Source organism: Ambystoma mexicanum, chromosome 4p, assembly GCF_040938575.1.
Source record: "Ambystoma mexicanum isolate Mex_15411 chromosome 4p, UKY_AmexF1_1, whole genome shotgun sequence".
NCBI classification, from domain to species: Eukaryota; Metazoa; Chordata; class Amphibia; order Caudata; family Ambystomatidae; genus Ambystoma; species Ambystoma mexicanum.
The window spans coordinates 746,142,731-746,158,391 of NC_090927.1; the positions used below are offsets into that span (position 1 = coordinate 746,142,731).

General features: G+C 49.9%; 1 protein-coding gene across 1 annotated transcript in view; it reads left to right on the forward strand.

Annotated features, from left to right (window-relative positions):
* BCKDHB (branched chain keto acid dehydrogenase E1 subunit beta) overlaps positions 1-15,661 on the forward strand; it is a 1,205,043-nt gene that overhangs the window by 427,450 nt on the left and 761,932 nt on the right. The window contains exon 4 of the mRNA XM_069606308.1: positions 5,359-5,492. Coding sequence (XP_069462409.1) covers positions 5,359-5,492 — 134 coding nt within the window. The remainder of the gene's footprint in view (positions 1-5,358; positions 5,493-15,661) is intronic.

The window sequence follows — 15,661 nt, forward strand, 5'->3', positions numbered from 1 at the left end:
CTTTGTGTTGCCTCCGCTGCCGTTGCTGCTCCGGCTCATCAACCAGCTCAAGAGCTCCTGGTGCAGGATGATCCTCGTCGCACCGGCGTGGCCCAGACAGATCTGGTTCCCGGACCTTCTGGACTTGTCAACGTCCACTCCAGTCAAGCTGCCGACGGACGCAGATCTTCTCTCCAGAGAAGGAGGCGCCATTCTTCACCACAACCTGGAGTCGCTGAACTTGCAGAACTGGCTCCTGCAGCACTAGAGTTTGGAGGGTACGACATCCCGGCCGACTGCAGAGAGGTTCTTGCAAAGGCCAGGGCGTCCTCAACTCTCAAGTGCTAGGGACATAAATGGAAGAGGTTCTTTGTCTGGTACCGTGCACAGAAGATTAACCCTCTGCGGGTTACGGCCCCTCAAGTATTGCCGTACCTACTGTCGCTGGCCAAGGCTGGACGAGCTCACGCTTCCATCAAGATACATCTGGCCACCATCTCACAATGCACCAGAACTACGGGATGGGCGTCCTTGTGGTCTCATCGACTGGTAAAGGAATTTATGAAAGGACTGTTCCGATCATTCCCGCCGGTGAAGGCCCCTGCCCTGGCGTGGGAGCTCAATGTGGTGCTGACCAGGCTCATGGGGGCCCCATTTGAGCCTATGCATTCGGCACCGTTGAAGTTTCTGTCGTGCAAGACAGCGTTTCTCGTGGCCATCACCTCCGCACGACGAGTGGGAGAGATCCAGGCCCTATCTTGCAAGCCGCCATACTTGACGTTTCACGACACAAGGGTGGTGCTGAGGACGCACCCCTCCTTCATGCCCTAAGGTGCCGTCGGACTTCCACCTCAATGAACCCTTGGTGTTGCCAGTTTTCTTCCCGTCTCCTTCGTCACCGGCTGAAAGGACTCTACACTCGCTGGTCGTAGCTAGAGCGCTGAAGTTCTACGTGGACCGCACGAAGAGTTTTCGGAAGGCATCACAGCTGTTTATGAACTTTGGGACTGCGAATCAAGGGAAGGCTCTCTCGAAGACTTCCATTTCCAGATGGCTCTCCGGCGGCATCATGCACTGTCACCGTTTGGCAAACCAACCGCTGCCCGGCCGTCTGAGAGCCCATTCGACCAGAGCGATGGCTGCTACCACAGCGTTCCTGTCTGGTGTGCCCCTGCTGGACATCTGCAGGGCTGCGACATGGAGATCGACGCACACCTTCACAAGATTCTACTGCGTCGGAGGTAAGAGATGCTTAATGTTGAGTTGTTGTATTGCTTAATGTTGAGCCTGTTGCCACCTCCCGTGTTTGTGCATGTGTGTACTGCTATGTATTCTCTTATTCATGAGCATGTGAATCCATCCCAGACCCCATGCTGGAGAAGGAACAAGTTACTTACCTGTAACTGTTGTTCTCCAGCATGGGTCTGGCATGGATTCACATGCGAACCCTCCCGCCTACCCCTCTGCGGCTCTTCACTTGGTCATACTACCACTTTACGTGCTACCAAATCTGAGGATGGCTGCCAGAGGCGGGGCTTAGGGAGAGGGCAGTCATTGGCTGGGGGCAGTATGACCCAGAGACCAGTGATTGGTTACTACTAAGAAAGACAGATCAGAAACGAAACAGATACTGATTTTTTTTCTATACCGAGGATTCCCGGCCTGACGACGGGGAATATTCATGAGCATGTGAATCCATGCCAGACCCATGCTGGAGAACAACAGTTACAGGTAAGTAACTTGTCCCCCCCCCCCCCTATCCTGGGTTGATATTGGTTTGCATTTCTTTTCTCTTATGAAATTCCTGTCTTATTATAGCAGTCTCCTTCTGATTTACAGTCTCTGCCTCTTAGCATATGTGGTACTCCCCCCCCCCCCCCACCCCACCTTTCTAGGTTATTTAGAATCCCCTTTTCAGCTTTTCCAGTGATTATCTGTCTCTCATTACTAAAGTTCAATTTCATAGACTTTAATTTCAGTGTCTCTTCAGTTTCACTGAGATGAGTTCCTTGGATCTCATTAATTATTCCCCGGTGGCCTCCCTGGTTACATTGAATGCTGCAGAGGAATGTCTTTGGGGTCTCTGTTTACTCGACTCGGGTTCTCTTCGGTTGTGCACTCTCAGCCTTCTCATTGGATCTGGGTTGTTTGACCGTGGTAAAAATATTTGCGGCGGAATTGACTGTAGTCATTTTCGCTGCGATTAAGTTTTTACTGCAGTTAAACAAACCAAACCCATGTCCTCTGCTAGTACACCCACAATCCCCCGCTACTTACCTGTTCTCAGTCTGCCGCCTCTCCTGTACCCTGCAGTGTCCGCTCTGCCACTATAACGCGGGTCGGATCAGACGCTGCAGGGTCCCTTTTCTTTTTTAATTTGGTCCCCCACCTCCACTTTTGAGGAAGCAGGGGACACCCCCAAAGCCCAAAAATACCAAACATGGTGAGTAGGGGACACCCCTGCAACACCTAGTCTTCATGTTCAGCATTTTTAAAAATAGATGGATTGGTACTGTCCACAATCGGTCATATGTACCATTCGATCAATTGTTTTTTGATCTAATTGACTAATTCCTTCTCATCTTCTCTGGTGTCCCCCTCTCTGTGCCCTCTATTTCTGCAAGCAGGTACCACTGTGGGTATCCGGATGGGTTGCTGACTTCACAGCGTAGTGGTTTTGGCATCGTTAGAAAGTCGTTGTGGTCATGGCACCACAGTCTTCTCCCCAGTTTCTCTTTCTTTTGGATGCTAGACATCCGCTGCTTTGCTCTTGCTCAGAGCAGTTCCGAAACTCGCAGGCTCCACGGCTCTCCTCATCTCCACCTCTCTGGTTTTACGCTGTCAGGGGTCTTCCTCTGCCTATGTATGTGTCTCTCTCCTTCGCCTTGTCTCGGCATGTGTTGTTCCTTCTGTCTCCTCTCTCCGTTAAATGGAGATTTTTGTTTAAAGGGACAGATCTCCTTTCTTGGTTGAAACAGTATATTTTAATTATGTCTTCAGCCCAGTCTACACTGTTCCTTACCTCTGATAGACCCACATATGCCTTCATGGGGTATCCCTTAGGGAGTTGCTCATAGGAATGGTAGTCCTTGTCCCCAAAGGTGAGCCTCTCCCAGTGAGGTCCCACTGTGCCATAGCCATAGGCAGGGTCTTGCGAAGCAGGCTCACCTCCCCAGCCTCAAAGGGGAAGCCTCCTCCCCCATGGGGAGAAGGGATGAATTTCCTGGAGTCGTCGGTTCCTACAGCGAAATTTGTTTTATTGGTAATTTTTTAATTTTTTTTATTTAACTTAGGTTATTTAACATTGATGGCAGGCAACAACGCCATCCCTTAGCTTTTTTGGTGAATCAGTGAGAAGCCCTCTGAACCAAATCTTTCAGCCCTTAAGACACCTGGCATTCATAAACTATGGGTTAGATGTGGTGTGAAACATCAGAGAAACGTGATTCAGAACCGTAATAGGCTCCACTATGTCTGATGGATTATCCACAGGGATGAAAGTGAGGATGTGCTGGAAAGTTGGGTCCGGTACCACATCGATTTTAGGGATTGAGTGTCCATTTTGAGTTATGATGTGTATAGGCGTGTTATAAATGCCATATCATAAGTGTTTCAAGGCGCGACGAGGCAAGGGAGAGAGAGAGAGAGAGCAGAGGGAAGACAGAAAACTATTCTACTAGGCCAGGTGTCACTCAGATTGCACAAGTGCATGGGAAGGGGAAGGAGGGAGAGTGGACAGTGCAGTACATGGGATAAGAAAAAAAACAAAAAACAAAAAATAATAAGTAAAGGTATGGCCAGCAGGTGGCAAGTGCAAGGGTAAGTGCAGACATCAGGTGTCAAGTGCTGGTAGTGGGACTGTAGGGATACAGAAAACAGTCCCCAAGTGTGGGGTTTGCCAGGAAGGCAGTGCCGGAGTGCGACTGGCGGGGTATGGGACCTCGGCCCAAGAACAGAGGGTGACCAGGTAACCAGTGCAATTTCAGTGGCGGCAGCAAGGAAGTCAGCAAGGGAGAGGAGGAGGAAAAGCAGAAGCAAAGAGAAATGTTTTGAGGTGCTTCCGGAACCGAAGATGATTCTCCTCAAGTTTCACGGAGGCGGTGATGCTGTTCCAGAGGGAGGCCCCAGCTGAAGAAAGATCTACCACCAACTCGTTGCTTGGAGAAGCGACTGACTCTGAGGGAGTTTGAGGTGGATGAGTGAAGAGCTTGAGAAGGAAGGTATTTAGGGAGAGAGAGTTGAGGGTATTGAGGCCCCAGAATGCCTTGTGGACGATGCAGAGGGTTTTGAACGTAATCCTCGCAGCCACTGGGAGCCAGTGCAGAGATTTCAGTCCTGAGAGATACAATCCCTGGGCTTGAGGCCAAGGACTAGTCTCGCAGTCCTGTTCTGGATAAATTGCAGAGGGCGGACGTAGAAACAGGCAGGTTTAGAAAAAGGCTATTGCAATAGTCCAGCCTAGAGAGAACCAGAGCCCTGGAGCCCGTAAGCTTCTGGGGGAAGGAGAGGAAAGGAAAAATACCTCAGAGGAGGTGCAGCTGGTAGTGTGACTTCTTAGAGACGTCGGAGATGTGAGGAGAGAAGGAGAGTGTATATTTGATGATGTTCCTGGGGTTTTAACCTTGCAGGTAGGAACAGGAAGAGGGCCAAGAGAGGCCGGCCAGAGCGCTACAGGAAAGGAGGGAGCGGGTGTGCCAATGAGGAGAATCTCAGCCTTACTGGCATTAAAGTTGTAATTATTACTCGCATAATTCCCAGATGTCACTAAGCGCGGACCCCGGGGATTGAACCTGCGTTGCTCCGCATCGTCTTGTTTCCAAGACCAGCGTGTTGCCCCAGAGCTATCCTCCCGAGTTCATCCGAGTAGCGGGTGTCAACTAGGTATTAACCCCTACTACTAAAAGTGACAGGCCCTAAATTGAATAGTGAAAATTAGTTGATGTGATTTGGTGGTCTATTGAGCATTACCAGCTATTCGTTTTTCTATCAAGATATGCTTTGTGGAAATTACTTGTAGCATGTTAATCAATAGAGGACAGCAAAATTGAGCTTAAACAAAATCAAATGAGCATGCGATTCTTTCTCCCAAACATGTATTTGCCATCTCATTGATACCAATTAAAAACATGTCTATGTATGTTAGACGCGTGTTGCTTTGCTTGTCGCTAAATATGTTTACTGGCACTGTTGCAAGTTGTCAGCCCGATTTTTCTGTCTAAAATAACGTTTCTGTGTAAGCAGCAATGGTTGAAAGTCGCAACAATAAATGAGCACTATACAGAACAGTTTTGCTGTTCACACCACGCTTAGCAGCACCAGTCTTTGTTTGATCCTTTTGTGTTCAAAGTTTTAATAATATTATGTTTACTTATTTTACAGGTAAAGATAGAGTATTCAACACCCCGTTGTGTGAGCAAGGAATTGTGGGGTTTGGTATAGGCGTTGCAGCTGCTGGTGCTACGTCCATTGCAGAAATTCAGTTTGCAGACTATATCTACCCAGCCTTTGATCAGGTTGGTGATATTTGTTACTGATAAGTTGGGTGTTTAGTTATATTTATTTGGTTTATATAGTATTTACTTGCTACATAACCATGTGTTGAAGGTGGAGCACAATTTTCATATTGAGATTCGACAACGGAAGCAATCTCAGTAGTTGGACGGTTCTGTATTGCTTCATCAGGCTCATGTTAATATGCACCTGTTTCATTAGGCTTACAAATTCACTAAGACGTTGGTAAATTGTCAATTACATATACAGGGATCCAGGCTGATTGTTTGTCCATGGAGTATTTGTGTCAATTTATAGACTGAGATAAGTCTTGTATAATCCTTTCTGCACGTGCAGGCTCTTTTTGAAAACAAAATGAGAACAAAACAGTATTGTTTGCATGAAGTTGCTGCTTCAATGATCCAGTCTGCGCTCACCTGCATTCCTCACCCCGGTGACATCTTGCAAGGTTATGCAACTTCATCTATTATTTATCCTATCGTTTTCAGTTTTCATTTCAAAGTCGATTCAAGTTTAATGGATTCACTTGGTTATGCCCCTGTATGAGAGTCTGTACACATGTCCGCTATGTTTTTTTTGGGTAAAACTACAATTTTAATTGTATTCTGTTCATCGAACTAATAGTCGGTCTTAACTTAAAGAACTGTGAACTAATGAGCGTACTGAAACCCATTTTTCTGAACTTAATGTTACTGCATCACATTTTCTGCTGATCATATAATGGGACCTTCTATCGTTGGTCATAACTCAGTGTCAAACACTATTTTACCTTAGAATTGCAGCTATCCTTAAAAAATGGAATTAAGTGATCTTCAATCTTGACCTGGTCTTTGTGTGTGCCTCATTTTTCTAATGCCATATATGCATGTCTAGGAAGCATGTTGGTCTTGACTTGGTTTTCTTGGAGGAATTTCATTGCTCAACACAAGCCCCTTGCTGGAAAGATTCAAACAAAAGGCACACTGTAGTTTTGAGCAGAAAATCCTTATTCACACTGTGAAACAAATATAAGGAAATGGGCCATGTTTTAAATAAATCAAGCACTCCATAGTCTCATATAAACCAATCACACCATGGCATGTTTTTTGTATGTCAGACTGTTCATCTTCACGAAGGGTATGTAAATCAGGGTTCAGAATTAGTTGTAAACCTGGAACACTGCTTTAGAGCACAGAACAGACTCATAATTGTTTGGCCAAGGAGCCCATTAGGTTGTTTTCATCTGGTTTTACCAATGCTGTGAGAAGGAGAGATGCCCACATCAAAGCCTTAAACAGCTGTTTTCCTTGGGTTGATTGATCGCTTTCAAACTTTTTCATGTTATTTGTTTTTCATAAGTGCTATATCAATAACGAATTGGGTTCTTGATGCTGACCTTAGTTGCCCATGTAGTGGTTTGAATACACTTAATTAGGTTAACAACCAGATCTTCAGTTGCTTACGGTCAAATAAAAGACTCGCAATGCTGTGAAGGGAAATTGGCAGTGAATTCCGGTGTTGTGGAGCCGGGGAGAAATGCTTTCTTCCACCCATTCTGCTTCAGTGAATTTTACAGCCATGCACCAACATAAGTGACTAGGAGCATGGCTGTCGAGACGAAACCTAAGGTTGAAATCTAGAAAGCAGACTGTTATTGTACTACTTTGACTCAATTATTATAATATTTTAAAGTAACAAGGCAGGAAGAAAACACCCCTCTGCTCACTTTATGCCATGTCATTCTAATACGTCTCCACACCATTTGCATCTCCCAGGAACGAAGCATGCGCTCATCACCTAACACATCACACTAAAACTAAATAAATCATTTGATTCTACTTTTATAAGTTGGAAATAAAGTAAATGTCAATCTAGTCTAAGCATTATTGCCAGAAGGAAAGCCCAAAAAGAACAAACGTGAGTGAAAAACATAAATATAATGCATCTACAATGCATAGTATAATGGCACTCATCTGTGCAGGGTTTGCTCTGGACTCCTGAGCATCAACACCAACAGCCTCACTCCTGCCTCCCCCAAACCGTGGAGGCTTTTTATGGCACACCTGCTGGTTCCTTTCATTTTTCAATGTAGTATTACTTCATCCCCCCTCTTCATGTGTTGTTGTTTTCAATTAATGTTTTTGCTAATACCATTGATACAAATAAATGCACTTAAGTGCACACTGTACCCATTTCTCGAGCATGGGGTCTAGCATGAATTCACATGCTCATGAATATTCCCCATCATCAGGCTGGGAATCCTCAGTAAAGAAAAAATCTGTATCGGTTTTGTTTCTGATCTGTCTTTCTTAGTAGTAACCAATCACTGATCTCTGGGTCATACTGCGCCCAGCCAATGACTGCCCTCTCCCTAAGCCCCTCCCCTGGCAGCCATCCTCAGATTTTTACCGCACGTTCAAGAGATTTTCTCATTTTTCGGTTAAATTGAGCCTCAAGCTCCACTGTTCTACTTCCAATCAACGGGGACCCGTTTCGGAATTTTCTACGCCCCTCAAGGGTGAAGTTTTCGTCGAGTTACACTTCTTGGAGGATTCCAGAAGCTCTGAGGCCTACCATGGACATGGCCCAGGACAAGGGAAGCTCAACGCCCGGATCCAAGCTGTTAAGGAACTGCCCTGGATGCGGGTTACAGAATGTTTTCAAGGAGGACGAGCATTCGAGATGTCTCTACTGCCTTCATGAGGACAAGACGCACGTGGAGAAGGACTGTGCGTTCTGCAAGAACCTATCGGAACGGACCATGAGGGATTGTCGTACCCGCCTCGCCAGCTGGCTGGAGAAGGGCCCAGCAGGTGAGAAGAAGAAAAGGTCCGAGCAGTCTTCGAAGTCCTGTGAGGGCGCCCCGGCGATGGGGGCCCAACAGAAGGCTAAGCACCGCGAGTCCGCGGGCACTGGGAGCGCCGAACGGTCGGGCTCTTTGGCTGCCAGGCAGGGCGCGCCTTCCCCGGCACCATCAACCACGAGCCAACACTCTGCTTCGGGGAAGAGGAAATCCGAGAACCCGGGGAAGCTTCTGGAGAGGCCACGGTCGATCTTGCAGGATTCGGCTGAGGGGGAGCGAGGCGGTGACCCTCCGCACCCCCCCAAGGTGAAGGCCTCAAGCGCGCCAAAGGTGGCGAAGGCCTTGATTCACCCGGCTAAGGCCTCTATCGAGGGAGTCGCGGCGGCCCTGGCGAAGCCTGGGGAGGCTACACCAGTGGAGGCGATCTCGGGGCCCAGAGTTTCCCTGCCACAGCGGAGGAATCCTCTTTCCAGCCCATCGACAAGACCCCCATGAAGACCCCGGTGGAAAAAGAGGGGGGGCGGTGGCCATTACGGACACTGATTCAGCCTGTAAGGAGGAGCTGGCGGAAACAATGAAGAACCTCAACGAGCGGTTCGAGAAGGTACGATCCCACGGGAGGGATCCCGAAGAGGTGGTCGAAGAAAGCGACGGTGGCGCCGACGAGGCCCCAGCGGAGGAGCAGCCTTCCCTCTCGTCGCAGCCATTGCCCGAGCCTCAGGACAACTCGGCGGCCATTTTGATGGCAATCCAAACCTTATACACAGAGATGAGGACGACATTACCACAAACCCCGGCGGACGATCCAGAACCGGGCCCGTCGGGTAGCCCTCCGAACAAGCGGAAGAGAGTTCATCCCTCCCCGCCCTTCATGCCTCCACGACCCGAGGAGCCCTCATCCCCCCTCACCAGACCCCAGGGATGACACAGCGACGGATACAACGACGGGGACGGATGACAATGGTGGTGACGACGGGACGGATCTTCCATCACCACTCCCTCGGGCTTCCCCTCCCGAGGAAATTGGCTTCTTTCAGGCCATGATTGGCAGGGCATCCAAGCTCTTCCAGCTCTGCCCCGAGGAACAGAAGGAGGGTTTCCTTCATCAACGGCGAGAGGCCAAGAGAAATACGGTCCTCGCGGTACCGTTACTCGACGATATCTGGGACGAGGGATTCGCGATCCTGAAGAACCCGTCCACGACGCCTGCCAAGAGGGACAGGTACGAGAAGTAGTCCTGGGTCCCCAACGCCGCCCCTTTGTGCCTCAGGGATCAACCTACGCCGGATTCGGTCATCTCAGCGGCGGCCAAGAAGAAGGCGGCAGGGGCAACAGCCTCAACCTCTACTTCCCCCACTGACGGCGAGGGTAAGAAATTGGATGCCATCGGGCGACGGGCATCTCGTCGGTGGCGACGACAATTAAGGCGGCCAACGCCTTAGCGATTGTGGCCCGTTACGACAGGGAGCTATGGTACAAGATGGCTCCCCTACTGGACTTCCTACCAGAGGACAAGAGGGCGGAGGCCCTGGAGATTCTGCAGGAAGGTGAGGTGGCGTCGGACCACGCCATAACGGTGGCAACGGACATTGCCGACATGGGGTTTTGCCAGTTAGGCAACATTGTTTGTCTTCGATGACGAGGCTGGCTCAAGGCGACAGATTTCCGTCAGGACGTGCAAACCAGGGTTTTGGACATGCCGTTCGACGGCAACAACCTGTTTGGGAAAACGTTGGATGAGTTGCTGCAGGCAGACACAGACGGCCTGAGCCCTGGGAGTCCTTCCACAACGACGGCCCTTTCGGAGCGCCATAGGCAGACAGGGAGCCTCCAAGGGATCAGGCGGCCCGCTCCTCGTCCCGGGAGGCTTACAGAGGTTGCGGCAAGCGAGGAGGATCTCGGCGGCGTCGGCAAGGCCGCCTCCAAGCAAGATTAAACCGGCCGTAGCGTCAGGCCCCCACCGAAGCACCCTGGTGGGAGGCCGGCTGGCAAAGATCATCAGCGTGTGGGAGTCCATCTCCACCGACCGTTGGGTGCTGGATGCTCTGGCCCACGGGCACACTCTCGAATTCCAAAAGAAGTGTCCCCGCATTCCTCCCGTGGCCAGGAAGGAAAATCACGTCCCTCAACTGCTGTTGGGGGTAAAGGAGATGCTCAAGAAAAAGGTGCCATCGAGCTCGTCCCCAAGAGGCTCCAGGGCTACGGAGTATAGTCCAGATACTTCCTCGTCAGAAAGAAGACAGGCAGTTGGCGCCCCATCCTGGACCTACGTCGGTTGAACAAATACATCAAGGCACAGAAGTTCAGGATGGTCTCTCTAGCACGTGCTGGGACAGCTGGAGGAGGGCGACTTCCCATCGTCGTTGGACTTGGAGGATGCTTACTTCCACATCCCCATCCTAAAAGGACACCGAAGGTTCCTCAGATTAGTAGTCCAAGGACGCCACTACCAATTCAGAGCTCTGCCATTCGGATTGAAGTCTGCACCCAGGGTGTTCACTAAGTGCCTAGCACCAGTGGTGGCGGGGCTGTGCCTGCAGGGGATCCACGTCTACCCCTACCTGGTCGATGGGCTCATCCGTGCAAGGAGAAGAGAACTCGCCGTCGAGCACACGGCGAAGACCGTCCGCTTACTCAAGGAGCTGGGTGTCTCCATCAAGTACCCGATATCCCATTTGGTTCAGTCGCAGGTGGCACTGTTTCTGGGAGCGAAGCTTGATACAGTGGAATGTTTGGCATCTCCGTCAGAGGAAAGGACGAAGTCCATCTTAGGCAAGGTGCAGCGCCTGCTAGCCACGAATGTGGCCAGGGTGAGATCCATCAAGTCCCTTCTCGGTATGATGTCCTCATGCATCTATATAGTGTGCCTGTGCAGCCTACGGATGCCTCCTCTACAGGAGTTCCTCGACGCCCGCTGGATGCAAGCGGCGGGCAGCTTCGAAGACAAGATCCCGCTCAACAAGGTTTTCCGTCGGGCGATTCAGTGGTGGGGCACCTGTGCACACCTCACGGCCGGCACGGACTTCCAGACCCCGGCACATCCGGAGACAGTGACGACGTACGCCTCCCTGGAGGGATGGGCTGCGCACACCGGAGACCTCGACGCAGGAGGCCTTTGGCTCCCGGAGGAGAGGTCTCTCCACATCAACATCTTGGAGCTCTGCGCCGTGTTCTGGGCGCTCAAGTCGTTCCTCCCGTCCCTCAAGGGCAAAGTCGTGAGGATCTTCACCGACCACACCATCACGATGTTCCCAGTGCAGGATGATCCTCATCGCACCGTTGTGGCCGAGACAGATCTGGTTCCCGGACCTTCTGGACCTCTCAGCGTCCCCACCAGTCAAGCTGTCGACGGACGCAGCTCTTCTCTCCAGAGAGGGAGGCACCATTCTTCATCACGACCCGGAGTCGCTGAACTTGCAGGCCTGGCTCCTGCAGCATTAGAGTTTGGAGGGTACGATATCCCGGCTGACTGCAGAGAGGTTCTTGCAAAGGCCAGGGTGTCCTCCACTCTCAAGTGCTACGGACATAAGTGGAAGAGGTTCTCTGCCTGGTGCCGTGCACAGAAGATCAACCCTCTACGGATTACGACACCTCAAGTGCTACCATACCTACTGTCGCTGGCCAAAGCTGGACTAGCTCACGCTTCCATCAAGATACATCTGGCAGCGATCTCCCGATAACCAGAACTGCAGGACAGCCGTCCTTGTGGTCTCATCGACTGGTGAAGGAATTTAGGAAGGGACTGTTCCGATCGTTCCCTCCAGTGAAGGCTCCAGCCCCGGCGTGGGAGCTCAAAGTGGTGCTGACCAGGCTCATGGGGCCACCATTCGAGCCTTTGCACTCGTCTCCGTTAAGTTCCTGTTGTGGAAGACGGCGTTCCTTGTGGCCATCGCCTCCGCACGACGCGTGGGAGAGATTCAGGCCCTATCCTGCAAGCCTCCATACTTGACTTTTTACTATACGAGGGTGGTGCTGAGGACGCACCCCTCTTTCATGCCCAAGGTGCCGTCGGACTTTCATCTTAACGAGCCCTTGGTGTTGCCAGTTTTCTTTCCGTCGCCTTCGTCGCCGGCCGAGAGGACTTTGCACTCGCTGGATGTAGCTAGAGCGCTGAAGTTCAACGTGGACCGAACAAAGAGTTTTCGGAAGACATCACAGCTGTTTGTGAGCTTTGGACCTGTGAACCAAGGGAAGGCTATCTGGAAGGCTTACATTTCCAGATGGCTCTCCGGCTGCATCATGCAAAGTCATCTGTTGGGCAACAGACCGTTGCCCGGCCGTCCGAGAGACCATTCGACCAGAGCGATCGCTGCTACTACGGAGTTCTTGTCTGGTGTGCCCCTGCTGGACATCTGCAGGGCTGCTACGTGGAGGTTGACGCACACCTTCGCGAGATTCTACTGCGTCGATCGGGATTCCAGGGAGGAGTCCATAGTCGGCCAAGCAGTGCTGCGCAACCTGTTCGCCTGAAGGTAGGCCTGGCGAGGAGGTAAGAGTTGCTTAATGTTGAGTTTATGTAATGCTTAATGTTCTTAATGTTGAGCCTTTTGCCACCTCCCGTGGTTGTGCATGTGTGTACTGCTATGTATTCTTATATTCATGAGCATGTGAATCCATGCCAGACCCATGCTGGAGAAGGAACAAGTTACTTACCTGTAACTGTTGTTCTCCAGCATGCGTCTGGCATGGATTCACATGCGAACCCTCCCTCCTTCCCCTCTGCGGCTCTTGACTTGGTCATACTGCCACTTTACGTGCTACCAAATCTGAGGATGGCTGCCAGGGGAGGGGCTTGGGGATAGGGCAGTCATTGGCTGCGGGCAGTATGACCCAGAGACCAGTGATTGGTTACTACTAAGAAAGACAGATCAGAAATTAAACTGATACTTTTTTTTTCTTTACTGAGGATTCCCAGCCTGACGACGTGGGAATATTCATGAGCATGTGAATCCATGCCAGACCCATGCTGGAGAACAACAGTTACAGGTAAGTAACTTGTTCCTTGTCATGCTCCTTCCCATTAAGCAGTAAAGCCTCATATATCTGAGAAAAGGTGGCAAAATATTTTATTACCGCTGAAAGAACAAGTGCAGCACAGTATGCTTAAGTGTAAGCAATGCAGGGTTCCGAATACTGTGCACACTAAGATTGTCTTGTCCAGTAGTTGAGCAAAGACCGTTTAGTGGGGAAAGAACAATCAGTCGGTAGGAAAGTTGATTGCTGCCAGTTGTACCGCAACTAGTTTCAAGGATCAAGGGTGGGGAAAGAGGAGAGTACGCCAGTGGGGTGGTTAATCTGTGTGCCAGCCAGCAACAACGAGGTCCTTAAGACACAGTAGGTAAACCCGTTCAACCCTCATGTCAAATATCTTTGTGAACCTGAGACATAAGTTTGAATCCCAGCAGCGCTAGCTCAACCATGTAGAAGTTGATACATTGGCTGTACACCCTTTCTTCAGGTGAACTGCTACTGTCTCATCCTTGTTCCACCAGCCACCAACTCCCTTCCCTGTGTGCCGCCATGTTTTTTCGATATCTCGGCGCATCTTCCCCTGTCTCCTCTGCCAGCATGTCATCCCCAACCCTCACCCTCCCTGCCACTTAGCAGGTGGCTCGGGGCTCCCAGCTTCTGCCTCATGTCCTCCTTCCCTGTCGGACACCATAGAAATAGATAAGGGACGTAGTCCTATTTCTATTCTTCTTTTACAAATGTATTTTAATTGTTTAACGTGCCATACAACTGAACAAATCTCAGCTTTTCAACACAAGAAAATTGAGCCTGAGTTCACATCTTTCAACAACACAAGAGTTACATCATGAGCATAAGTGCAACGATTCCCACCAACTTAGCACCTTCGCCCCTCCCAGCCCCTAGCAGGTCACTGTTCATTCTTGGCCTCCTAGCGCTTTCAAGAGTGATGCTATCTTCCTCCACATAACACTGAAGAGTATAATGCAAGGCTCGCCGTTCCATTCATCAAACGTACCCATTACTCCCCCCTCTCCCAGGCCATCGCAATTACCGGCAGACTTCACAGCACTCACTTTCGTAACAGATGACACTTCACACTCCATCAGTAAGTGCTTCACAGTTTCCAGCTCCTGATTTCCACAGAACTGGCAATTTCTCTGGCTACTTGGGACATTGGTCCATGACCCCATGATTTCAAGTGTATTAACCACATTTGTTTTTAGTTTTAGATAATACCAGGCCAGATGGTTTCCCACAAACTGCTGGATGTAAGCTCGTGGCCACGATCTGTTCACGATATATTCACAGAAGTGGAGGCTATTGCTCTTAGATCAGATTTTGCTTATGTGGAGCTCTTGGTGAAAGGCAACGACCTTAGATTTTTTTTCTGCTATAGCGCAAATGGCTATATGTCAAGGGGTCCCCTGAGAATCCAGAGTACCAACTAAAGGATTCAGAAATGTTGTTAATCAAGTTACTGTTCGAAATAAATGCACCTTTTAGATTGTGCTGCCTTCAAGATGAAGTGATTGAGGCTTCTGATTGGGGCGTTAGCCAGTTTCCAATGAGTGTACATTTTGGACAAGTGTACTGTAGCCGTGCATGGAACCAACCCTAGGTCCAGATGAACAACTTGCTGGACGACAAAACGGCTTCTTGAGGAGGGTGCCCTCTAACCTAGCCAGAGCAGTCATGTTATTATTTGCCCAACTCTCTGCCCAATACACAAGGATGGGCAGGAGTTTTGCTGAATGCAATTGTGCTAAAATGCCGAGCGAATAGCCTCCACCGTTCGATGCTAGTTTTTTCAAGCGCCCTATAACCTGAGTGCCTTTCAACTTCAGGATTTCCATATGGCTATGGCCAGACAGTTGGTGGTCAAAGAGAATACCAAGATATTTATATTCTTCCACCACCTCCAGTTCTCCCCCAAGGCACCAGCTCATCAGTTTTATGGTGGTGGGGCTAAAGACCATGAACTTTGATATTAATTATCTAGTCCAACATTAGTAAAACAGAGTACAAACTCAGGCATTCCAAGGACACCTGGACACCCGCCGGAGTAAGGACCATTAGTACTATGTCATCAGCATAGCCTAGCTACTGCATGGGGATGACCCCTAGTTTTGGTGTGATCGAAGTCAGGTTGGCCAATGCTGCTCCCATGTCTGCTAGGTACAGGTTAAAGAGGAGTGAGGCAAGATTGCATCCCTGCTTTAGTCCCTGGTAGGTGAAAATCCAGGTAGAATCCAGGTGAAAATCCAGGTAGAAGTTTGTTTTATTCACTTATAATGCGCACCAAACCCGCAGGTAGCCGGGGGCAGCAGTACAGAAAGTGCAAGGCTTAAGTTACAGGGTAGGGTCATGGGTTACATACTGTATTTTGTATATTACAGGTAGAAAGGCAGTTTACATACA